The sequence below is a fragment of the Plutella xylostella genome, chromosome 15 (assembly GCF_932276165.1).
Source record: "Plutella xylostella chromosome 15, ilPluXylo3.1, whole genome shotgun sequence".
Classification (NCBI taxonomy): Eukaryota; Metazoa; Arthropoda; class Insecta; order Lepidoptera; family Plutellidae; genus Plutella; species Plutella xylostella.
This window is the reverse complement of record NC_063995.1, coordinates 12,203,956-12,231,647: the sequence shown is the minus strand read 5'-3', so window position 1 is coordinate 12,231,647 and position 27,692 is coordinate 12,203,956. Positions and strand designations below refer to the sequence as shown.

Sequence of the window (27,692 nt, the reverse complement as noted above, 5' to 3'; positions counted from 1 at the left end):
AGGGTAGGGCGGCCAGAGTAGGCTGCAGACAGCAGCAGGTTATTGTCTGCTAGCCCCAGCACTTAAATTATAAGAAGAACAATGCAGTTTTTCGAAGGTAGAAAAAAACCCACTGGTTACCAGATTTTAAGTATTAGGAAGACTACGATGGTTGCTGTTATAATTTGTGAGGTTACTTGTTTGATGTATTATGTATAATAATGATCTAGATATGAGTGCGTGGAGAGTGCGGGACAGGGCGGCGCGGGGGCGGGGGGGGCGCGGGTCGACGGCGGCGCGCGCGCACTCGGCGCCGACACATGGAGGCCGGCGCGCACGGCCCGCGGCCCGCCGCCCAGCTCGGTGAGCATACTGCAGCATCACCAAACCATCACTCATCGCATGCTCATATTAACGCCCATTCATATTTCATCACTAACAAACAATAACCTAATAAGTAATCCGTTTTATGAGTGTCTCTCAAAAAATATATAAGGACGTTCATATTTTCCTAATATTATTTTCATATATTTTTCATTTAATTCATTAATTTTTGGATTTATAAACAAAAATGATAAGCTTATATGTACCTAATAAAGTTGAATAGGTCGGTATGGTAATAAATCGAATTGAGTAGAGTCAATCAATAGTGGCATGATGGTAGATTCAGCTAGGATAGTTAAAATTGTGGAATGTATCCGGGTAGGCATAATGTTGTTTATATTTTTGACTTGCTTGGTGAGCGATGTTTGGGGTTCGATGGTTGCGGGCGCGAGGTCCACGAGCTCCACGACGCGAGCTGGTGACTGCAGCTGCAGGCGGCGAGGTGGTTGTAGACTCTACAATGTAGAGTTGTAGTTGTAGCGGCACAGTGACGCGGTGCTGCGCCGGCGGAGGGACGCAAGCGGCGGCGCGGCGCAGGCGGCTCTCGACCCTCGGCCCGGGGCGGAAGGTCGCTAGCCGCACGGACTCCGCCGGTGTGGTGCCACGAGGTTGACGTTCAGCTCTTATCGCTGTTAGTTTGCATTGCATATTATTTTTTATAACCCGTGCATTGGAATGAGTCGTCGGCGGCTGCGGAGCGCGGGCTGGCGGCCCCGAGTGCCAGCAGCGCGCTGCCGGGCCGCTGCTTCCTTGTTATTGTTAGCGAGTGTTGACCGCCGCCGCCGCCGCCGCCGCCGCCGCGTGTAACTCGGCCGGCGCTCCCGCAGGCACGTCCAGGCGCCATGCAGCGGTCAGGCCTGCAGGTCGAGCCTTTACCGTTTCTCCATGAAGTAACTGTAGCTCAATTGCTGCTCCGGTATATTTTTTCTCCAAAATGATCAAGGTCCATCTAATGATCTCAAACATTGTATGTTTGCGGCCGGGGCGCGGGGCGCGGGGCAGGGGCCAGCCTTATCGCGCGACCCGGCGACCGCCGCGTCTCTCTCCGATCACTCCCTGTCTCGCTCGTCTACACAGTGACAGAATGCTGCATCTATCCACGCCACGTACACAAACCGTATTAGGTATACCTACCTGCCTAGACTATACTATCGCCTATGAATCGATCTGTCAAGGGTTCTGCGCCACATGTCGCATCTTCCACCGCCACGAAGATTACACGACATTTTGTGTCTTCAGGCTTCAGGAGTATACCGTATACTGCTGTAGCCTGAAGTGGCCTGAACTATACTGTACCCTCAGTAGATGCGATATGGAGCTCCCTCTGACTCCCTCGGTGTCGATCCCCGGTAGTCGTGAGCAGTGGCCTCTTCACTAATAAATACAGCGTTATAATTGTGATGGTTTCTTCAGTTCTCTAACGAATACACAACTATCGGAGCGGACCTTTCACACCAATATGTATCATCAATTTTAATGCTACTTTTATAGGGTTCCGTGACCGAATATCAAAAGAGGTGAATCAGCTCGTTGTTCTGATCAACTGCTGGAAACAGGGTTGTTATAAATTTCCGTGGGCAGTTACAAAGGATAAAATAGAAGTACCTACTTAATATAAAAACTAAAAAAAATACTTAATCTTCTGTTGGTGGACGCAAAATAATGCGGCGATTAGACTAGACTACATGTAGTGTAATCATAGTTAGGCATGTAGGACACACATATCGGAGATGACGGGTCCCAACTCCCAACCCGACCGTCCTGCATCCTAGGTAGGACGCCAATTTGTAGTGCACTACATGTAGTCTAGTCTAATCGCCGCTTAAGAAAACAGTTAACAGATGCAGTTGCGTATACTTAGCAACAAAATTCTTCTGCCGTCATTTGTCTCCTGACGAGACGACCGACCATTGGGAAATAAACATATTTGAAATTACAGGGTTCCGCACATCTCGCATAATCTTTATTGACCAAAACTCATTTCGCATAGCTCGTATGGTCTAAACTTTTTTGGCCGAACCATCACTTTGCCAAGACTTATGTGGCATAAGGCTCGTTTCGTCTAAAACTCTTTAGGCACAATCTTTAAACACCTAAGTTTCGTTTGCTCAAATTTATGTTCGTCTATACCTATGTATAATCTTGTTTCTCCTAATGTTATCTTAATAAATAATATATTAAGTATGTAGTGAATGTACAAATTGTGGTATTTTTCTCCTACATCCCGATAATCACGATATTGTATGATCAAAAAATCGAAAGTTAACGACCAATATAATTATTACAAACCCCATGAGATCGAAACCTAAAAATAGGTGCGACGACGAGCAAAGCGAGGAGGAGCGTGTTAGGTGCACATGTTCATCAAAACCAAAGCGGAGCGCAGCGAAGCGGAGCGGAGCGTTTTCCAAACAGAGGAAACAATACAATTAAGGCACCAGTTTGCGCTATGTAGGGAGACGCTCCGTCAAAGTTAAAGCCAAACGAATATTATTACTTTGTATAAACCTATGCCATAGCATTATTAGGCTATTCAAGATTTGGCCATACCATTATTAGGCTAAACAATGTTATGCGAAATAACTTTTTACTAAACGAGATTTATGCCATACGATTTTCGGCGTAACGAGACTTTGACCAAACGTTACTATGCAATACGAGATTAGGCAAATAAATCTTATGCCAAAAAAGGTAGAACCGAAATTACATCTTGATGCCTTAGATTATCGTTACTCATAGCGCCTAATTAATTACTGTGTGCCTATCACAAGTGTGTCGATAGTGATTGGATAGGCAAGTTACTGGAATTGGTATGCATTTTATTAGTTTCTATATAACGTTACCGACAGGGGCGCTGATCAAGATGTCATACACAATTACATACTGCTATTACATTTATCGACTTGAGTCGACGATACTCATGATTTGCAAACTGTTTTTTGACTAAGTATTTTTTTATGTCAGGGGGTTTTCTAAGTTTTATTTTTTGTTTGGATGTGGATGTGGAAACATGTCCAAGTGCCTTAAGTTTAGGTTATTACATAACTATCATAGCATATCCGTGTATAAATATGGTCTAAATAATTACTAGTTACAACTAATGTCCTACCTCACAGTATGCAGGTAAGTACTTACCTACGTACTTACTTAATTTGTTTAAATCATCTTAGGCTGGTAGGCGGTTAGTAGGTACCTATTGTAATACATGATTTAAAGACCCCTTTTAGTTACGAGGACGAGCGGAGCGGGCGGGTGTAGGGGCGCGGGGGCGCGGGGGACACTGATAACAGGCGACCTCCGACACCCGCTCAAAAATATTACTATCTGTATTTATTTAACGAGCTGCCCCCGCGCCCCCCGCCCCTCGCTGCCCCGCCAGCTACTCTTATCTCCAGTATTTTACAGTTTTATTTTAACTTTGTCAAAATCTGTTATATTTTATTATTAATGTTCATCTGATAATATTATTAATAGGCTTTAAGTAAGCCAAAGAATTTCCATTTGACTTCGTCTGTAGCTGCGTTTTTAGGATCGAACGTAACTATTTGTAACACTGGACCTCTTCTTGTCCGTGCACCATGCACCATGGCTTTCAGTTGTTCAATCCCTAACTCGCCTTTAATCCTCCTTGTCGCTAACCAGAAGTCAGTGTAGTTCCATAGTTTGGGGAATATTTTACGAAGCCGGTCATCCAGGCGTCTTGTAATGTCGTAGTCCCCCATGAACTCAATCATCGTGACTTTATCCATTCATAGTCCTTTACCAAGTCATAGTCCTGATGTTCCCACATCTCGTTCGTTGTTTTATACCAGAGGCCGTCGTGTCCATAAGGGAGTCCGGTTATTTTGATTCTTTTCTTTTGCTTTACATTCAATAGGGTTCAGAGGGTGTGCACCAGTGTGCAGGGAACACCCACACCGGCCTCGCGGTGCGGCTGCTGCAGCGGTGCGTCCGTGCCGCAGAGACAGGGTATCTACTGTCTAGGGTCCCTCACGGGTTCTGCCTGATGATATAATGGTAGCCTGAGTGTTTTCTTTCCTTCTCCAGCTGGTGCGGGAACTATATTTTATATAATTCCTACCCTGCTGCTACGTGTAGCCGGGCCCTGTCTGCACCCGCGCCCACTCGCCCTCTCGGGACGCCACTCCTGAGAGTGACGCTCGCTCTCCATGAGCATTTATTGTGGATATTATAAATTTAATAATAAAACCGGCAAAGTGCGAGACGTATTCACACACCAAGGGTTAAGAAACATTATTTAATTGGATTTCAATTTCCTTTATCATCCCCTTTCGGCCTAAATACCACTTGTCAACAATCTGTAGGTATTACCTTTTATCTGTTGTTAAATCCCTGACAACTGCAAAGTATATTGTGATGTTTGTAAAATACCTTTAAGTTTGCCGGTCCAAACATGAGTAAGTATAAGATAGCATTAGCTTGTATATTCGCTTTGTGAATGAATTGATCTTTGATAGTGCCGATAAATCTGAAATGCATTTCAAAGCGATATCACGTAATCACCCACTGAATATGAACTACTTATAAGTACATAAGTATAAATAAACAGTTAAGATCGTATTTTGATAATTTCACGGAAAAGAAAATTAAATAAAATCATTTATTTTAATATAGACTGTGGTTTAATTTAATGATATTTGTTGAAAAATTAATTCTACTTAACACCCTGTATAGAGGCTCATTATGTCTGTGCTCCCGTATCCTCCTGACACCTGGCGTGCTATGAGTAGGACATTGAAAAAAAATATAATATAAGTATAGTTAAAAATACCTATATTAAAAGTTTTATGGAGTATCCCTGTTATTCCTTTAAAGTTTTATAAAGTACCTATCCCTTAAACAATTTGTTCTTTGACAAAGTGACAAAACAGTTCAGAAGTTATTTTTTTTAATTTAAAAAAAAATTAATAACAGTGTTTAAATTTATACCTCTCGGGGTCAGGAGGGTATAACACTTTTTTTTTTAGAAATGCTAATGAAAATATTTTTTTATTTTACTGATTTTAGTTGATAATATGCAATAATAAAATTGACAAAGAAAAAAAAATACAAATTGCAGATAATACCAATAAGTTCTACTCATCTATACGATTCATTTAAGACTTAAGTTGAGGTAGTCCCTCGATTGCCTTCCGTGTCCATCATGTGATAGCTCCAGGTCTCCATCATATTGTTTTGTTTTAACAACTATGTATAATGATTAGGATTTACAGTTAATTACAATCGGTTTAAGTATATCAAAAGGAAATTCATACAAAATTTTTACCCCTTATCCATGGGGAGGGGAGGAGGAGGGGTAGATTAAATTTAGAAATTAAAATGATTCCCCGAGCTACGAATAACAATAGACCCTGAGGTAAAACCGTTAAAATAATACACTCACGGGCAATAAAGTAGTTCCACTCACAAAATGACGACCCCAAACGTCCTCAACTTGATCAATGATTTAATTTAAAATTTGTACAAAATATTACCGTATTTTGTTGGTAATATCCTGATGCTCTGTTAAATGTACTTACTTCAATGTTGCAGAAGGTATCATTGAGCTAGCCTTTTCCGTTAAAGAGTAATTTGGTGTTTTTCTCAGTGGAACCTTTTCATTGCCCGTGAGTGTAGTACTACTTAATGTCAAAAAAAAACATTGGTGAATGAATTACAACATACCAAAACATTAATAAGTACAGACGAATTGAGAACCTAATCCTTTGTTCGAAGTCGGTTAAAAAGTATACTTTATCTATAATACATTTGGTAAGTTCCTAGATGTACCTATTATGAAACGTATTAAGATTTTGATAATTACCTACTTACTTACATAAAAAGTAAGTTTAAAAACTAAAATCCGACTAAGAACTTAAAAATCACGCTCTAAAAATGATTAAAAAAGAAATACTTAAATACTTCATAGTGATGTTCAGAGGAAAGCCTTGGTCGTATGCCACCTACCCCATCAAAATTAGAATAATAATGTTATTAAATTATTATTATACATTCTAACAGTAGTAAACGATCATAAGTTCTAGGGGGCATAACCTAATCGGTTACTCCGTAAGTAGGTACTTAATAGAAATGAAACTGAAAATATTTTTGAAGGTAGGTATTAGGACTACTCACTGTAAACTTTCCAACCGAACTCAATTTTACTGCATTTAACATTAGCTAGGTACATGATATGAAGTGGCTGCTGTGCGACTTACTGTGACTGCGAGCGCTGTGGCCGAGGAAGGAAACCCACATCCTGCCCCGTACCCACCTACTAAAATGTAGTGTAACATATTGGAATTATGTGTACTTACTTACCTACATATTTCTAATGCGTCTACTTAGTCTACTATGATATAGGTCTAACCCACTTCGTGTATTCTCAATAATAAAATTGTGCTGCGATTACAATGCATACCGATGTAGGCATAGGTAGTTGGTTAAGTGCTTAACTGATAATTAAAGGTTCTGTTAAACAAAGCAGGTAAAATGACGTGTCGGGATGTAGCCTGTGCAGGTCATGCTCATGAATGCGAGCACCCGGAGTGTGATCCCCCCCCCCCCCCCCCCCCGCGGCCCGGGGCGCTCCCACGCGCTTCCGCGAACACTTCGTTAGCGCCCGCACCAGTTCCCACCACCTGAACTACCGAAAACACATTCATTAACTACTTATTTCATTAAAATAAAAAATAGCCCCGACAAGAATAAGTAACCGACTCCTTAAATACAAGTTCCACTTAATTCATGAAAATTATTGACAAAAAGTTATTCTTTATTTAAGAACCACTGTTTTTGTGAATATTTGCGTTCAACAGACACGCCGGAGCCGCGCTGCTGAGATAAGCGAAATATAAATGTTAAATAAAGCTGTCATCTTGTAGAATTGACAGCTCATAATATTTTTTTGTTCAACGCTGCGTATTTTAGACAAATCTTAGAAACATAAATAAGTTTGTTTTCCTTATTTTAACAATGAAAAAAATAATAGAACTCTTTAAAATATTTGTTACTTAAACAATCTGGTCCCGGCCACGAGGGAGCCCGTGTCCGGGACTCCGGGTCGTTAGCGCGCCGCGGGGCATCGCCTGTCACAACACTACTCACTGCTTCGTACAGTTTTTTTCAGACTCTGTTCAGTTTTTTTGACCTCATGGCCTCATGTGTTGGAGAACAAACCGCGATACCGGGAACCATGAAAAAGTAGTAGGCGCGACACGATTTACTGCACTTTTACCGCTAATACGATAAAATTTATAGGTTCCCGGGAGGCAATAAACCATTCACCCGCGGCCGCCATCGCGACGACGCGACGACGCGACGGCGGCGCGGCGCAGCCTGCCTGCCCATGCCCAATGTGCCCAATGCCCATGCCAAACAAAACATAATTTACAAAAAACCAGTAGGTATTGTAAGAAAAATCTTTTCTTCTCATGGATTTATCAAATTATCCCATTGTCACAAGCCACGTCATTGAGCACGCATAATATGAGTTTCTATCTTCGCATAGCGTTACGTTACGACTCGCATCTCGCATGTGGTGGAAGGATTAGCCAGCGAGCGCACGGCACTTCCGCATTGCATGATGGTGATGACTCATAGTCTATTTTTGTTTATTATTGAAGTTTAGGAAATATGACGAATTAACTAACTTCACCTTACTTACCTGTTCTACTACTATAAGTACCTAATAAAATATATGTGTAGGATATGCCATCGCGCATGGACCCTGGTCCCAAACTAATTTTGAAAACAAACCCAAAAAAAGATTGCCTTTAAAATTACTTTGAAATTGCCTTTAAAATTATTCTGAATCGCTTCAGAAATGTTTCATAATTTTGAATTGTCGGTAGCCCTCCTGTCTCTAGGAGGAGAAGTCAGACATAAACATTCTACAGCGCACACCGTCCGCAATATCCACATCCACGTCCTTCCAATCCTGTCCCTGCTCTTCCAAATGTCTACAATCTGTCGTTGGCTACATGACTCATACCCACAACTCTAAGCTCATGTAATAAGATAAACATCTTTTTCTAATACTCTGTACAGAGCTGTAACGTCACGACTCACGATCCTTCATCATATCAGATCAGATTACAGTGGGGGTCGTAAGGATGTATTTTATCCATCGAACAATAGTTTGCACAATGCTTAAGTCCGATTTTGTTTTATACCTTTTTTATACCAATACGTCATAACATAAAATTGAATGGAGCATAATTATTATAATAATATTTTAAGTCAATGGAATGGAGTGTTATCTAGGTAATCAGCCAAAAGAAATAATGTCTGCTATGGCTCCCAGCTTCCAGCGCTTCAGGTTACCGAAACTGAAAGTAGCATTTGATTATCTGAAAGTCAGTAGGTACTAATCAGCTCGCTAGGAGATGATTATGACGTAGGGCCCGAGCAGTGTCGGTTTAGGGCATGAAGTTCGTCATCGCTGCCAAAGGTTATGGAGAACATTGTAAGTTTGATAATAATCTGTCTGTACCATCAGCATGTGTACCTATCCGGCCGCCGCCTGGCCGGCCCTCCACTGTCCTCCTCCGGCGGCGGCGGCGGCGGCGGCGGCGGCGTGGCGTAGGTCGGCGGCGATAGCGCGGTGATAGCGGTTATCTGCAGCACGTGCGCGATCAGCTGGCCGCCGCCGCCGCCGCCGCCGCCGCTGCTTCACCAGGTACGCGCTATCGGCACCGGCTGATTGCGGCGCGTTGACCCACTCCCGCATCCCGCCGGGATCTCCTCCACTCCATCCTCACTTTCATTCATACGTTTTTGTTTCGGAACTACCCATACTTATCCCGTAGTAGGTTAGATAAGTAGTAGTATAACTGCTTATGCTTATAGGTATACTTACTTATACCTAAGTACTTGATTTTGTATTTGGTGTTGTCTTGCTATACTTAGGTCATACGATACGGTACTACCTCTACCTGTAAATTATGGTCATTTGCCTCTTTAATAAAGAATATTCAATGTATGGTTTGAGCTAAAGATACTTATTGAGTTAGAAGAAACAAGCGTGCAAACAAAGATAAACACATCATAAATCTAAATTGGAAGATTGAAGATATGGTATAAACGGTATAAATAAGTAATATTGTAATAACGTTGTGTCATTTTCGTGGGTGGGTCGTCGCAGGGACTGTCCGTAGCATTATAATTTTGTCTTCATATCCAAAACAAAGGAGTCCACCCAATTCAGAAAATAAGTGCAATAAAAGGATAGGAAATGGTGGTGGTGGACCAATCAGGAGCTGGTGTGTGGGCGCGGGGCGGCGGCGGGAGCGGCGCCGGCAGTCTCGCTCCGACCGCCGGCGCGCGCGCACGCAGCATGCTGCACGACTGGCCCGCCGCCTGGCCGCGCCCCGACCAGGCCGCCCTGGACGCCTTCCTCTCGCAGCTCGGCCACCACCACTACATCAAGGGTGAGTCACCCCTCGCCCCGCCGGCTCCATCGCCACCGCCGCCGGCGCCGCAGCAGGGCTCACTTCTGTTTACAAACACTGCTTGTTTCCAATTGCAAATAACATTTCCTCATTTAGAACTACTAATTGCGTTTAAATAACTAACTACTTTACTACTACTGTATTTTTGTTTCTTCAAACTTATGTATGAGTTTGTTTTTCATCTCAATTGTAACATGACGTCCAATATTGTACTGAACTGATAGTTCCACTTCTAGATGTAAGATGAACACGTTATAGGTACTGCATACAAATTTTCAATCAATCAATTTCAAATTTAGCACAGAAAAACTTAAGATTCTTTGTGATACATCGACTTTATTAGAGTTTGCATTAGCGTCATGCATCTAATTTACTTTTCTAAGGTCCAATCATTTTCCAGAGGTCTTTTTATAAATATAAGTTCTGACTAGTGTTTAAACTTCAGAGTTCGTTTTGTTTCATTGATTAATCTGATTCTAACTTTTACATCCGCATGAACCTGTGTCCTTTTAAGGGTTCCGTAAATCTACAATAGGAACTCTTGTAGTTTTGTCATGTCTTGTCTACCCGTCTGTCTGTCTACCTATGTAAGTTATTTTAGTACTGTAGTTCAGGTTAGTTGGGTTTTTTATAAGCTACCTATCTCTTGTAAACCAATAATATGTATTTTGGTTCACTCACTAGTTACTGTCACTACGCATATCGCTATCTATCGTACTCTCACTATTGAACATTCCCACCGCATCATATATTTTATGTCGTTATGTAAATCGCGGCGATGTATCGGTGGATGGGAGCCGCAGCGCTATCTGCGCGGGCGACCAATAGCGGCGCGGCCCTTGTCTGTGTGCGCCGTCTCACGTGTGTGTGTGTGTTCACAGAGGGCGCGGAGAGCGGCAGCGAGCGCCCCCTGTCGCTGTACGCCCCGCCCCCGGCGCCCCCCGCGCCCGCCCCGCTCTCGCCCGCGCGCTGCTACGAGGAGCTGCGGCCCGCACTCGCGCGCGACATGCAGACCTACGTGCACTTCGAGGACGTGCTCAAGCCGCCGCCGCCCGACTACCGGCGCAGCCCCGAGCCCCGCGCGCGCCACCCGCACCTCGACCACCACGCCGACCACCTCGACCACCACGCCGACCGGCTCGACCATCACTCCGACCACCTCGACCATCACACTGAACATCTCGACCACCACTCTGAACATCTCGATCACCACTCTGAACATCTCGACCATCACTCTGAACACCTCGACCACCACGCTGAGCACCTGGAGCACCACAGCGACCACATGGAGGCACATGGCGAGCACCTGGAGCAGCTGGAGGCGCGCGGCGACCCCCACTCCGAGCACCACTCGGAGCACCACTCGGAGCACCAGCAGGCGTCGCCGGAGCGCCGCGATGACTACCGCGCGCTGTACGAGCCCTACCCGCCGCCCTACCGCCACGACGACCACCACGTAGACTCGTGAGTACTGCTCTACATTTTCTTATCTTTTTTTCCTACTTGTTTATGGTAACTACCTGTGCATGATCTACATACTTTCTGAAATCTCATTCTACATATTCACTAGATTAAGTACATTTGTAAAAAACGGAGTACCAACTTACATAGATAGATACCCAAGCTGTTCCCGTGCTATCAAATCTTGATTCCTACGTGCAAATTCATAAAGAGGAGAGGTCATGCCATTCATACATAGTTTGTTGGACCTCTTGCTTGACCCCGTGACCCGTAAAGTTTTCAAAATTTGGATATTACTCCCGGCCTACCAGAATGCCATCAAAGTTGCAACTTTTTGGTCTGGAAAAGTTTAGCCAGCTTTCGAGACACTGACGCGCAAGAAGAAGAAGAATGGAATACTTTGTCATACAATATTTGGTACCTAGGGCGTACCAAAGTTCGGCTCGATCCGTCAAGCGCTAGTGATTCGGGCGGTTCTACCTTTTTTGGCATAAGATTTTTTTGCCTAATCTCGTATTGCATAGTAACGTTTGGTCAAAGTCTCGTTACGCCGAAAATCGTATGGCATAAATCTCGTTTAGTAAAAAGTTATTTCGCATAACATTGTTTAGCCTAATAATGGTATGGCCAAATCTTGAATAGCCTAATAATGCTATGGCATAGGTTTATACAAAGTAATAATATTCGTTTGGCTTTAACTTTGACGGAGCGTCTCCCTACATAGCGCAAACTGGTGCCTTGTATTGTTTCCGCTGTTTGGAAAACGCTCCGCTCCGCTTCGCTGCGCTCCGCTTTGGTTTTGATGAACATGTGCACCTAACACGCTCCTCCTCGCTTTGCTCGTCGTCGCACCTATTTTTAGGTTTCGATCACATGGGGTTTGTAATAATTATATTGGTCGTTAACTTTCGATTTATTGATCATACAATATCGTGATTTTCGGGATGTAGGAGAAAAATACCACAATTTGTACATTTACTACATACTTAATATATTTTTTATTAAGATAACATTAGGAGAAACAAGATTATACATAGGTATAGACGAACATAAATTTGAGCAAACGAAACTTAGGTGTTTAAAGATTGTGCCTAAAGAGTTTTAGACGAAACGAGCCTTATGCCACATAAGTCTTGGCAAAGTGATGGTTCGGCCAAAAAAGTTTAGACCATACGAGTTATGCGAAATGAGTTTTGGTCAATAAAGATTATGCCAGATGAGCGGAACCCGATTCGGGCTCTCTGCTGGTAGATTCATAAGAGTTTCTCCGTAAGCTTTTTTGAAGGCGTCACACAACTTGTAATTCGTCTAAAAGTTTTTCTGCAAAATTTGCAAATTTTATTCCGCAACCCATTCCAATCTGCCACTACCGATCAGTATGTATTTCCGAAACCAAACGGGAACCTAGAATCAGACTTAAATGGGAAAAACTTTACTACAAAACAACCATCTTTAGATTCTTTAGCTATGCAAAGCAAAACAAAGGCTATCTTTAGTTCTAAACGCAATAATTACCCAGGTACAAGTCATGTATGAATCCTGTACGATGCATGTGGCGTCGATCGGCCGCAGAGCGCCTAACGAGCTGGCGCATTAGCCGCTGGCTGCGTCATGCCGCCAGCTCCTCGTCCACCTTGCTACATGCATTACACTTTACGTGACACTTACTAAGTTACAGCAATGAGGCAAATTTATACAATAATTTAGAGAAGGCCAAGAGGAAAATAATAATCAATTAACTTTGGCCCTTCAATATTCATGATATAATATTTGTATCAGTTGGTCCCGCCGAAGCCGGCGCCGGGGAGGATATAATTTGCAGAGATGTGGACGCTGAAGTCGTGCTGGTCCACCAAATTAAAATCGCTATGGAAAGAGATAAACTCGGAGTTTGAAGAATCATTGTTTGATAATCCTATCCTATCGTCTCAAAATCTGCAGCCGAAATAATTACCGATGGGAATGCCTTGTGGCCAGTTGTGAATATACTGCTATAAAATTCATCTATAGTAAGAATTAATATAGGTACTGTTAACATACTTACCTTATAAATAATAACGTCAATTTTCCTTGTTATATTCACAAAAGCGTTTATTTATATAAAAGTTAAATGACCATCGCTTTGTTTACTGTTATTTATGTAGGTACTAAACGCCTAATTATTGAAGGAAAAGGTCCTCCGGGCTTCATCAAACAAATCATTACTGCCACTATTGGTTCTTGTCAAAACAACATCAACTAACGATCGCCCGGACTTATTGATAGTCTGCTAATGACTGACAAACACACTAATTACCTACACGAAATGCATTGTGTGGTTCCATGTTTATGTACGCTTTTCGTATCCCTTATTTGGAATGGGAAGCATGCAACAGAAGCATTGATATTACTGCATTAGACATGGCAGAGCTTTTTCGTTTCTATCGAAACTGATACATAGGTACCACAAGCAGATTCCACATTGGCTATGTAAGCTCTAGGTGTCGGTATCAGTAGTAGCATGAAGGGTTGTACTGGTGGTGGGTGCAGCGGTCACGCGGCCGACGTGCCCGCCGCCGCCGCCGCGCCGCCGCTTGCGACACCGCACCGCGCAACCATCACGACAGGCACATCACACACGTGACATCCAGCCCTTTTGCATCATGCCTCTTATCTCTGGACACTATTGCATTCATCACTAATGGAATTTAATTAATATTTTCCGGCGTTATGATGAAGCAATCTATCGAGCATACCTATCTATTATTGCAACGGATTTTCTTCAGAAATTTCGTAACATAGTATTCTCAGCCCTTCGTCAGGACTAGTCAGGAGCACTTCATCGTGTCGTGATCTAGTCCAAGTCTTGTCGTCTTATTCTTAGAATGCCGTTTCCTGCCTTCTTCTAGTTTATAAACCTCTACTCTTTTTTTGCCATTGTATTGTAGCAAGTTACTACATACTCTGAATTTAGTTTTTTTGGCCCCTGCATTAAATTGCAAAAGGTGACTGGTAAAGATTGGATGCGGAAAGCTATAGACAGCATCCAGTAGTGTGATTTGGAAGATGCCTACATCAAGCTGTGGACTGCTATTGGCACTATTGGTTAAAGAAGGGCCTATACTGTAAGAGCATTAATTGATAACTCCCAAGAGAGATTGTACATAATACACCGAAGGTATCTGATCACAACGGAACTGCGGCTGACTTGATCGATTCGGTGATAAAGTAATTGCTATTTAATTCGTTAACCAGTCTGACGAGGCTCGAAGTGAGGATGGGTTGAACAAACCGTTACATAGAGTGGCGACAGTAGCCTGGCTGGCTACGGGTACAAGATATCGGTATACATTTTGGTAAATTTGGCAATAATGCAGTGTATGGCGTCGCGCGGCGTTATCGCGGCGGCTCGGCTAGCAATTAGTGCCACTCCGCGCTGTGCTCGCGGCCGCAGTAGGCACTCTGGGCACCAGGCGGTACGTGGTCGTGTATGTGCGGCCATGTTGTTCGCTTGCTCGTTATAACTCTACTTGTAATTGCCTCGTGTAGGTATAATGTATCCGCCGCTGCTGCTCTTTATGAGCCCGGCTAATAATAACAATGTGCTTGTTTATCACAACTCTGTATTTTTTCTGACATTGAGAATTATCTCGGTCGACATATTGTTATTCATATAAACTTGGCGTTCGGCTCTGACCTGTGCAACGCATAGGTGATAAGTACCTATGATTTCTTTACGTACATGATGTATGTCTAGATTAATTTCATTTGTATTTGTTTTTAATAGTTTAACAACATGTCAGTTATGTCGTAGCTAGTCAGTAATCGGTTATCAATCACCAATATAACGGATTCGATAACGGTTTGTTCGCTAATGAGACGTATCAAGTTTTGTAGTGATCTAATTGATAGTGTTATATAATGGTGGGCAGCAGTGGGTGAATGGCTGAGTGCTGCGTCAGGCGCGCACGTCGTCAATGGGCGCTGGCTCAGCACTCGCTTGTTGATGCCAACGACTCTTGTACGTGCCCTTTCGTCGATTGTCTCACGCCAACAGTTCACGTTTCAGAGAGAAAGCAGAAGTCGTGTAATATGTTTATGAAGGGCATTCCACAGCAGCAATACCTACGTGAAAGTGCACGAAACACACTTTTCCATGATGTGTGCCTTTGTTATCGCTTTTGTCATGTCTAATGCAATGATTCAATAAAATTTTAGTTGTTTGGCTTTATTATTATGTGACAATCACAGAAAAAGAAATTTTTCTATCATGTTCAATGATTAAATGTTTTGTTTGGCGCATCGTCGAGGCCCTTAGCGAATGGCATTATGAAACTTTTAGTTTCATCATAATAATGAAAACAGTCTGTTCTAAGTCCTATAAAACCGCATGGAAAATTGTAATGGTTGATCGTGCGTGATATTATTGTGTTGTTCGGCCGCTCGCGTGTAGCACAGCGGGGAGTGAGCGCGTGTGCGTGTGTGTGCGTGTGTGCGCGTGTGCGTGTGCGCGTGTGTGCGCGCCTACTTCCTGCGCCCGCGCAGGGTACAACGACTGCGTTAACCTAGAAACTGTCGGCTCCGGCCACAGTAATGTGGCAAACGCGACACTAAACTGAAACAGGGAAACGAAATGGCTTTGGAGTTTATAATATTTATGACACGCAGTCAAGAGCGACCCGACGACGCAAACAACCGTGGATCCAGCCGAGGCAACCGACTCTATTGGATGTGCAAATAAGCCCGACGTAGGCACATTACAAAGGTTTTTTCCTAAATAAGGAAATGATGAAGGATGTGCAAAGTGCAATCAAATTCAAAACTTTTAGACCTATGTAACGTTAATATCATCGTTTAAATATGACATAGAGAAAAATAAGTTTGTTTATGAATTTAAACTGCCATTCGTTACGTTTTGCAATAGATCTAGTCATAAAAGTTGTCGATACAGAAGTAGTGGAGGTCGCGTGGGAACCTCCGCCCAGTCGCTAGGAACACTCTCATCAGCAAAAACACTTTGTTCTGCTTAGAACAGTCTTGTTTAGTCGCCAACTCTCTTATATTGAATATTTTTTATGATGTAGGCACTTCTTTGTAATACCCTGCTATATCCGTTGCAATGTTCATTACTTACCACTGCCAAGATTCATATATTTGTGGTTCGTCCAGCCATTAATCAAATCAAAGTGTGATTGAAAAAATACATAAGTAGGGTAAATCGTGGTATAACTGGCATGTGTCAGTAACTGGCACGTTGACTATAAAACTAAATATATTAAGCTTTTGGATATAGTAAGACCATCTTTGATGTGTTTACAGCAATCTCCAATTATTCATTGATATTATAGTTTAATTTTACGTCGCTAGGTGGGTATTTTCCGGCGCTGGAAATTATCTCAGTCAAAGCGGCGAAGATCGCCAAAAAAATGCACGTGCGTTAAATTTTTGTTAAGGAGACACCAAAATTTGTATGGCCTGTTTTCGCGAAAATAAATAAATTTTTGATTGTGTGACAATAACAAGGAAGAAGGGGAAGGTCTAAACAATATCGTAATGGCCCGATTCACTGTGATTTTAGTTGCTTTTGAGTTATATTTGAGGGTGCTAGTTACTGAAATGTAATTTATATCTTCACTTAGTAACTGGCACCCCCCTGCCAGTTACTAATATTTTGGGTTTTTTTATTTTAAGCTATTTTATACCTTCTATCGACAGAAAATACGATTTAAAGTGCACTGTAAAAACCCCCAGTGTCTAGGCAGCTTTGTTTCAATAACTGGCACGGGGCTGCCAGTTACTAATCTGCATACATTTTTTTACGCACCAATAACTGGCACTTACTGGTGCGGTAAACATTTCTTTCATGTTTCTTTTCAGAAAAATGACTAAAATCAAGGCAATCTACAGTAATTGTCCACTGCTGGACTTCTCACCAGCAGTGACACTGCACTCTGTTCTCGACCTTCCTCATCCAGCCACTACCGGTCAGCTTTATAAGGTCGTTGGTCCAGCTGGCCCGAAGGTATCTGCCGCTACCCTTGCATGTTCGTGGTCTCCACTCTAGAGCGCGTTTGCCCCACTGGTCATCGGTTCTTCGGCAGCTATGGCCGGCCTAATGCCACTTGAGCATACAGAATTTAAGAGCTATATCGGTTACTCAAGTTCTCTTACGGATTACCTTATTTCTGATATGGTCCTTCAAAGAACCACCAATCTTTCCAATGCCCGCTGATCGATTTTGAATCGGTGGACCAGTCTAACCGTCAGTGTCCACGTCTATGATCCATACGTCATCACCAGTAAGACGCATTGACTGAAGACCTTTGCCTTCAGGCATTTATGTGAAAATTTGACAAATCTTCCCCTATGCAGTCCGATCCAGTAATATTTTGTTTTATGCACTTTACAGCTTCGTTTTCGAAGTTCCTTCTGCCTAGTCGAATAGACTGTCCAAGGTAGACATAATATACCTACTGTTGCTGCATTAAGGCCGCTATGCATGTTACAACGAGGGAATTCCAGAACTGTCCAGGTCTAAATAGAATCAAAGGCTTTCTTATAGTCCTTGAAGAACTTGATAGAAACACGGTTCGTGATGACCTTATAAAACAGCTTGAAAACATGACTTGTTTTGAAATTGGTTAAAGAGCTTCTGAAGCTGTTCGAGGATAGTTATAGCTTTCAGAAGAGCTGTACTAATTCTGTCTTTACCGAGAGCATGTGAAGCTGAAAGCCGTAGAAACCTTCAATTTCCGAAAGAAATTTCAGCTTAGAGGCAACTATACTACCGTCAGCAGTCTTCAACTTAGCCAGGTCACTTCTCTCAAGCTGCTGAATGAATACATCAAGGTCCACAATTTGCTTTCTCCATTTCCGTTTCCAAATCCAAGGGTTTCTCGATTTGTTGCATTCATATGGACCCACGATTCGTCGCATACTTGTACTGTCATTTTGTCGTAGAAGTCGACCATTACAACGGTGATTTTGAGTCTTACCGGTGCAGAACCTAGACAGGTAATTATACATTACCTAATATCAAATATATTATTGATTTTAGAGTACTTATTGACCTCATTGCATGATTTTTCAAAAGGTGCCAGTTACTGAAACATCATGTGACAGTTACTAATTTTTACTGCCAGTTACTAGGTTTTTTGGGGGTAGTGGATATAAACTTGATTAAAATCGAATATTAATCATATATCTTTACCATTTATGCCTATAATTGTTCGTCATCTTATTGCCAGTAAAGCATACCTACCAGTGCTTAAATCAGGCCAATACTTTATTTTTAATATATTTTTTTGTGTTGCTAGTCGCTTAAACTGCCAGTTACTAGTACTTTTACCCTAATCATTTCAATTAATTTATAAAGAATAATAGGTAGGCCTGTTTAATACGTTTCGTATCCTATGTCAATAAGAGGTTATTATAACAAGGGTTCGTGAGGAGAGGAGACGATACAAACATCGCGAGTGCGTGATAACGAGCGACCAAACATCCCGCGTGTTTGAGGAACACACTCCGGGCGACACTCCGAGTACCTACAGGGTGCTCTCTCTCTCTCATGTAATTCAAATCTCAGTTATATTTTGAAACTAGCTGGTCAAGGCATAGACTTAGGTAGCGGGGGGGGGGGGATTGAATCGATTTAGATATTTTTTATGGGGTTATACCCCATAAAAAATCGAGAAGGTAATTGTGCTGTAACAGCGGAGTGAGGTTCAGTCCCCCCCCACGCGGCAGGTGGGGCGCTAGCGCTGTTTGCCCGGGCCGCTGTTTGTCCGGGCCCCGCTGTTTGCTCGGCGCTGGCTGCGAGCTCTGCCTCGACTCGCTACATTCAGCCTTTTTTTCGAACCTCGATCCCAAAGCGCCATTTTACACATTTTAAGGGCTCTCGGGATCATTCCTAAATTTGTTCAAGTATTTTTTGTCCAATGTTGAGTGACGACTTAAGTGTCCCGAATGAGTTATTTGTGAATCCTCTTAACGTCCCCAAACGGGATTATAGCTCCGCATACAAATAATATTTGCACCCTTTGTTAGGCCAATTATACGTCGATCGTTGCTTATGACGATGACGTTATGATAGATCATTTCCACGCTCAGCGCCCCTTTGTGCTGTTTCGGTGCAAATGCAGATTCAGGTGGTCTGGAGATGCCGTGTGCGCCCGCAGCCCGGCCACGGCGCGTGGCGGCGCTGAGTGCGGTTCCTTGTAGCCCGCGCCCCGTGGCATGCGGGCAGCCGGCCCGTGCCCCGCGCTCACACTACCGTTACTTCATGCCCATTCGGATGTCAACTTCCTTCCTCATGGAAGTATCGTTTCTTTCTACAGACCATTTCAACTTTAAAAATATTTTGTACACAACTACATAATATGTAAGTAGTTGCTCTTGAAACAAAAATAATGACTAACTTATTTTTATTATCAGATCTTCATTCTTCTTCTTCTGTTCCTTATCCTCGGCTAGGTGCGTCATGTCACGCTTTTTTCCCTATCCACTCTACACTCTGACATATTTTTTTACGCAATCTTCATTAGGCATACCAATTGATATCAAATCGCTATTTATAGTTACGGAGCAAGAATGTTTGTGAACTATATGGTTCGGCTCCATATTGGACATCATCGCTCGGGCGAGGTGACTCCTCAGGTTACACTGGAGTGCCCGTTACAGCTTCCGGGTGCTCGGGTTACCTCGGACCGATGAGTGTCGCGCTTTATTGCGTTGAACTTGTGACTCTCACTGTTTAGGTTTGCAGGACACATACATTTAAAAGATAGGAACAAGGACGTTAAGTAGAAAGTAGTGATGTCAGAGGGAGCATTAGTCGGTTCGGTAGCGCACGGTGCGTAATGAATGGAAGCGGGTCGCGATAAGCGCACTTCCGAGACGTTCCGAGCCATTAGCCGCCGCCTACAAGCCTCATTGTCATGTGCATTATTACTACTCACCCAGCCTGCCTATCGCTGTCACTTGCTTCATCAAGTAAACCAGATATTCTAATACCTATTCCATGGTATGCTACTGTTAATGAGGAATGTGCATAAAGTGTGGGCCGGTGGGTTGCAGGTCGGGCGGGTCGTACGGGCAGCGCTGCGCGTTCGGCGGCGCGTCGCCGTACTTCAGCAGCGGCGCGGAGCTGGCCTCGCAGCTGTGGGCGGGCGCGGGGGCGGGCGCGGGCGCGGGGGCGGGCGGGGAGCGCGCCGCCTCGCCCTACGCCGGCGGGCTGGCGGACGACTACGCGGACGCCGGGGCGGGCGGCGCGCTGCCGGCCTTCAACACGCGCTTCAGCGGGCCCTTCGCCTCGCGCGCGCCCGCCGCCTACTCCGCGCTGCCGCCGCAGCATCACTACACGCACCAGGTCAGTACTCCCCACATACCACGTTCAGTTAGGAATTCACTCCAAAATGTTCATCTAAGTGCTTATGTAACGAATTTATCGGGAGTAGTTCACATTCAGTATAACCTTATTTTTGCAGCAGTACCGTCCAAGCATGAGTTGGTACACCAAATTAATCCGAACTTTGAATCCGTCCCCAATTAAAATTTAAACAGAGCTGCCGCTTTCACGATTCAGCTATAAAAGCTGCGATCAATTATTCAGTAGGCACGCAGATAACTTGTAAATGTGGTGATCGAAAAGAACTGTTCGCCACGCAACACGACTTATACATAATACATTCTCACTTTACATATAAAATACACTTGTATGTTGGTACATTTAAGTACAAACATATAACTTAGTTAACCTTTTTCAAGCGAGGCGTGTTACAGATAACAAGTTAATGAGTATTTTCGCCTATTGTCTAGCGTGTTTGAGTTGGGAGGTATAGCTATAGGAGGTGAGGCTCACAGTGTGGTGTTGTTGCAGGAGCCGTGGCGCGCGCCGCTGTCTGCGTCCGCCAGCCTGTCTGCAAGTGAGTCCCCTGAATTGTACTTATGTATTCAAAGCCTACATCTACATTACACTGAAAACTGGATAAGAAATGAGAACCCTGGAAATCCACTAATTTGTCCCACTCACACTTATACTTAGAGGTATTCCACTTAACCAGGTCCTACTTATCCAGGTTTCACTGTACATTTACCTAAATATTCTTGAATCTACTCTATACCAGCCCAGCCGTAAACTATCGAACGTACCACCATCGCACATTAATTAGCCCTTAGCTAATCTGACAGACATAACTTATATGAATGTCATAGAAGTATACATCCGCAAAGCAACGTAAAAATAGTTGATTTCCAATGAGTGGATGGTGGTACTAGCAGGCCTCTGCCCGGACACCAGTACAGGAGAGGCCGCCCCCGCAGCCGCTGCCCGCTGGATGTAGCGAGGCAGCGGCCGCGGGGGCAGTCCGGGCAGGGGGAAACTAAGGAACTGCGAATGATGTGTCACCCTCTGTCAATTGTCGTGAGCATCTACAAAGAATGAATTATAGAATAAAGAATGAATTATACGCATAAACTTATGATTTTCCCTCAGTGCTAAACAATAATTTTATAATATTTACTTAGATATAAGTTATATTACTGATGGAGTTGTGTGATGGGGATGAGAAACGTGTCTGATGTGAGTCAGTGTGAGTCCTGCGACAGTGCCGCGTGTTGGCGGGAGGGCCAGGAGCCAGCAGTCAGGTCGCGGAGGGGTGCCCCCTGTCACCACTATACATCGCATCTTCAAACGAACCCGATAGATAGATAGATATTAATATTTTGTGAGAATCTCATGTCTAGGCCGATAACAGATTAATGGTTACCAGAAAAAAACCTGAACAGTTGAAGCGCTCTCCGTTATTATTAATTACACAATAAATAATTATTGCTCCTCATATTGGAGTGGCACTCGAGCCGACTTCAGTGAAAAAACCCAAAACTTTTATGTATTTTTAATGTCGAATTTGTTTCAATGTTTGAGCTCAAGTGTGTGTCATAAATATCTAGAATGACAGAGTGTGTCGGCCGACGGGACTGTTTGCTCAGGAACGTACAACAAAAAACCGTGTCGCCTTTTAAAATGGAGTTCCCTTTTAAGCGCATTAAAATCGCATTCCGTAAATGGTATCGGATAAGGCACGTGCCGCGCAAACACACGGCCATCCGGCGCCGGACACACTAGCTCTATGCAATACACTTTCTCTATATATTTTTGTACAATTCCAAAAAAAGTTATCTATTATTTTTCTATGAAGGTACTTTACCGAGTTAGGACAAAATAATGGGTACCTAAGTATAATATTATCGCAAAAAGTATTTGGTGCGATTAGCGGTGCATAGCTGGCGGGTGACGTCACGCGACCCACCTCGTCACCGACCTATTGTCTCCCACTAGTCCCACTATAGACATCTGAGCTCCCACTTTTATCTGGCATTCTCATAAACAGGATATATTTCATGGCAGGTATTTAATGTAGTCATCATCGATTTGATTCCTAAATGTAGCGTAACAGCTGAAGTGTGGAAAGAATTTCGTGCTATTGTCATCTTTAATTCTAAATTAGAGTTTATATCAAACAGATTAAAAAATAAATGTATGTGTACGGGACACATGGCGGCCGCCCGGCGACACCCGACACCGGCCAGCCTCGGACCACGCTCATTATTATTAATATTCATTCATCGTTATTGCGATCGTATGTTGATATTCTCTGAAACAGATTCATCCTACATACGATACGTTAGCCAACAAGCAACATTTTGTGACTCTGGTTAGTGTCGATGTCATATCATATCTAATCGCATAGAGATCAACGTTGGGAACATGCTGAGAGTGATGGCAAGCAAAACAAAATTCTTAATTCCTATTGAAAATAAAATAAAATCGATTTTCCAAACAGGAACTAAGAATGAGGTGAAAATATGAATAGTCACAGGCGGCGCGCTCGCTGCCCGCTGCATTTGCAAAACTTAATCATAATAAAGGTAGAGAAACAATGGCGCTGTATCGCGCCTGGTTCTCAGTAATGCGCCTTGTTTGCTCCACGACCCACTTCCGCCGCCGCCGCCGGGACCTGCGGCTCTGAGACGGGACTTTTGTACTATGCAAAATAATAGGCTGACGTATGTACTACTTACATTTAAATGGGTACAATAAGATACTTCTAGTAGTTAGGAATACATTATCGCGAATGTGCGGACTCAGCACGTGAGTCGCCGCCGCCGCGCGCGGACACTGTCACTGTCAAGGACACACACTGTCTTTGTCTCAGCGATACCTAATTCAGCACGTTGACTCATTATGAAACCCGATGACCATGACGACACGCCGTATCAAAGGTGTGTCCATTGTTGTGGAGTACGGGCGGTGACGTCACGTCCCCATCACACGCGTCTCCAGCGCTCCCGCGTATCTCTGTGGGCTGACGGTGTGTTGTCGCAGTGGAGGTGGCGGAACTGTTCACGGAGGGGCGCGAGTGCGTGAACTGCGGCGCCATCCAGACGCCGCTGTGGCGCCGCGACGGCACCGGGCACTACCTGTGCAACGCGTGCGGCCTCTACCACCGCATGAACGGCATGAACCGCCCGCACAAGCAGACGCGCCGCAATGTACGTGTGCGCGCGCCGCCGCCCGCCCCCGCCCCCGACGTACGCATCTCGGTACCCGCCCCCGCGCCCCTCCCCGCAGAGATCCGCGCCCGAGCCCTCCTCACCCCCCCCGTGTGTTGTTGCAGTGGCCGCCGAGGGCGCGGCGCAGCCGTCGGGCGCGGATTTCTACAAGGGCTTCCTGATTAACCCGCCTCGGCCGCCCGCGCTGCTCCCGCCCCCGCACCCCCCCGACTACAAACAGAAGAAAGGGGTATGTCCACCCCGCGCCCCGCACCCCCACCCCCTCCCACTAACCTGGCGCGGCGCCGCGTGGCCGCGAGCACTCCTCGCAGCCACCGACGCGGCTCACGCGACGTCGCGCCCACTACCACCCTACTAATATTACCTACCACCTACTAATTAAGTTATGTTAACAATATTTATATTTGCATGCTGCTTAAAATTGGCTTTTAAGATAAGATTGTATGAAAGTAGTGTGACCTACAGTCTAGAATTATAATCCCTAAAGAGGACGACGACGGATAGACATTTACCGACCAATAGAGAAGAAAGCAGAACCCATTTTCTGGTTCTCTTCTTGTCCTTTATTCAAGTAACACAGTTACACAGTCACAATAAGTTTTCTTAAAGAAGTTCAATCCTTAATGACGGAGTAATTAACAGATTTCTTGATTAGACTGAAGGTCACATAAAGTAATTATAATAAGTACCTACATAAAGCTGCTTACACGCATAGCAACCACAGAAGATTCGACTACTTCTCTAATGATCAGACTCGATACCGTTGCTTCGAGTTATTGATGAGAGGGGGAGAGCACTGCTAGTCCAGAGAGCGGTGGTAGCTCTGTCGAGTAAGCGCCCTCCTCTCACGCCAGAGATGCGGGTTCGAATCCCGGCACTAACATGAACCAATGAGTTCTTTGAATTTAAGTATAATGTATACCATCGCTCTTACGGTGAAGGAAAACATCGTGAGGAAACCTGCATATCTAGATTTAGTATGTAGTGAACCCACCAACCCGCAGTGGACCAGCGTGGTAGGTTGTTGTAATTGTCCAAGCTTAGGAAAGCAGTTTAGACCTTGGGGATATGCACAAAGATTACATTCGAGAGAGCCAGGTGCAGGTACTTACACCCCCACAAATAGAATAGAGAGAGCACTTAAAATCATTTTTAATAAGCCCCAATTTCTTAGTTACCCGTGATGCATGATTAGCTTTTAGCCAGTGGAAACTACTGGTGCTGCCCTGCCCTACCACCATCTCTATTGCATTGCACAGTCCCATTAACAACTGTACTCAGCAAGCTATTCATGCATATGTAGAGATAGTGGTAGAGTGTCTGCGAGCGCCGTGTGTGACGTGCGTGTGTGTGTGTGCAGATGGGCGCCAAGCGGCCGGGCATGGCGTGCAGCAACTGCCAGACGTCCACCACGTCGCTGTGGCGCCGCAACGCCGCCGGCGAGACCGTGTGCAACGCCTGCGGGCTCTACTTCAAGCTGCACAACATCCCGCGACCCATCACCATGAAGAAGGAGTCCATACAGGTACGGACCATCTACGCACTGGATTATCTATCACATGAGTTTGAAAACTTTAGGTCTATGAGGGATTCAGCATAATGTATGGAATACTTTTCTAAGTAACAACCACGTAAGAACTGAATCATAACTGTGATAACTGTTGTACTTCGTCATACCTTCTCCTATATGAGACCTGGCAATGATGGTGAATCTGTGTGTATTTCAGACGCGGAAGCGGAAACCGAAGAACAGCATGAAGTCTGAGCGCGGCGGCGGCAAGAGCTCCTCGCACGCGCACCCCCTCCCCGCGCACCCCGCGCACCCCGCGCTGCCCCCCCACGGCAAGATGGAGAGCCTGCGTGAGTACCTCCCCGCGCCCCCCGCGCCCCCCGCGCACCACGCCGCCCCCGCGCGCTGGCCCTGGCCGCTAGACGCCCCATCTTACACTTAGCACATTACTGAAACTACTTTCTATCTGCATGACATGCCTTCGCTTGGCCTACAGTGTGAAGCAATATGTCGTCCCGAGTATATCCTATACAATGAGTGTCATTATGATACAATTGAAGAGGCAGAGCAGTAAGTGTGTGTTGCTTGTTGCAGTGGAGGCAAGCGGGCTGAGCGGCGCGCCGGGCGCAGGGTGTGCGACGGCCGCGACGGCCGCGGGGGGCGGGGGGGCCCGCGCCGCGCCGCTGCTGAGCTACTACGTGGTGCCGGGAATTAAGCTGGAGGAGGCGCGGCGCTACGAGCACGAGCTGGAGCGCCCCACCGTCGTGTCGCTGGGCAGCTGAGCCCCCCCCGCCCCCCCCGCCCCCGCCGCCCCGCCCGCCCCGCACGCACTCCGCTGTCCAGTCTTCTTATACTTGAGTACGATACGTATGCGAGGTGCAGCCGAGCCGCCGCCGGAACAAAGAGGGCGAGTCGCGGCGCCGGCCCATAATACATAGAATCTCAGTTAGTGTTAGTAGTTAGAGCTTAGTGAGCCGGAGAGAGCCCGGCGAGGTCGAGGCTAGGTCACCAAATATACACGAGTACAGTCCGCGCCCAGCGGAACCTACTACATAAATCGACTTCAAAATCAGAGGGCCTTATCATAATTTATAAAACTAATGTGGGTAACGTGATAATGATCTTGCCATAAATATACTATGTCACTGCATTTACCCTAGACCGGAAAGTTATTTTTCTTATAAGTGCCTTAGTAAACAGTGGCCCATCCTTTAGAAATGTGTAGTACAATTATTTGATATAATAATACATATACCTATGTATATGGTCCTGAGAGGCTATAACTATGGATACATAATATAAAATGTATAATTGTACAAGTATACCTAGATATATTTAATTGTTACCATAAAAATCAACTAAAGACTAATATCCAAAGCATTCCATTAAAAGAAAATGTAGAGCTAAATTCCTATTAATAATTGTAGTTTTTATTATGTAGAAAAAGAAGATCTAAGCTGACATTATACCTAAAATATAAGGAATTATGATTAAAGACTGTATATTAAGTACCTACTTATATTGTTGGGACGCACAATCGTCCACTACCAACTCGAATAAATAATAATTAGATCTAAAGCGAGTACAATCGAAGTACCTACTCGTACTTACTCCATGACTTCAGTACATTCCACACATTCATTTTAATTCCTTTGTATGTCTTTACTAGTTATGTACTTAGTCATTATTTGTAACACAGGTTTAACGCTTGAGTTTATTATTTTATGACTGATAAATTTATTGTATGCCTATTTTTTATGACAAAGAAGTACATATTATGATTGTTTAGCTGCAGTATCCTTGAATTAGGTAGTACAGGTTTATATAGATGTTTAAAACTATGCTAAAACAAAAAAAAACTGCTTCCTTGCGGAATCGCATATTCTGGAATTTTCGCTTATCAATATAAAGGCAATATCCTAAAGTAAGATGCAAGCTCCTAGGACCTATTCATAATTATTTTCATTAAATCAATGCCTAAACTAGGTGGCTAAAGTTTTTTTGCATCAAAGATACAGTGTGGTTATTTAAACTGTAGGTATATAATAATGTTTTTTCGTATTTTTTATTCATGAAATGTTATATTTTATATCTTATCTGATTTAGTTGTAGGACTGGTGTTGCTCAGGGCCCCCACTAGGGAAAGCTATCTAAATTAAATTACGCCAAATATTTATACCTATGTGATGTTACTATTTATGTTATAGAGTTTACTGTGTGTCCACCACCTCCATGTTCTGTACATATTAGCAATCAGAGTACACTTTTAATAAATGATAAGTAAGTCTAATGTTGTTGTTTTTATATTTTTTCATTCATTATAAATATGTGTGTTTAATTTTTTCATTCATTAA

The 27,692-nt window shown here is 44.0% G+C and overlaps 1 protein-coding gene across 4 annotated transcripts; it reads left to right on the top strand.

Moving 5' to 3' along the window:
* Positions 1-259: 259 nt before the first annotated feature.
* On the top strand, positions 260-27,628 carry LOC105389705 (transcription factor GATA-4). 4 transcript variants are annotated; one of them, XM_038107970.2, is made up of 8 exons: positions 260-342; positions 10,697-11,279; positions 20,331-20,622; positions 21,133-21,178; positions 23,641-23,846; positions 25,189-25,353; positions 25,556-25,688; positions 25,933-27,628. In XM_038107970.2, the coding sequence occupies exons 1-8, from the start codon at positions 300-302 to the stop codon at positions 26,118-26,120; spliced, it is 1,656 nt and encodes a 551-aa protein (XP_037963898.2). In that variant the 5' UTR covers positions 260-299; the 3' UTR covers positions 26,121-27,628. The 4 variants fall into 4 exon arrangements, with proteins under 4 accessions (XP_037963898.2, XP_037963896.2, XP_037963895.2 ...); XM_038107968.2 differs by lacking the exon at positions 260-342 and adding an exon at positions 9,515-9,794 and having other exon boundaries at positions 23,641-23,807; XM_038107967.2 differs by lacking the exon at positions 260-342 and adding an exon at positions 9,515-9,794.
* Positions 27,629-27,692: the final 64 nt, after the last annotated feature.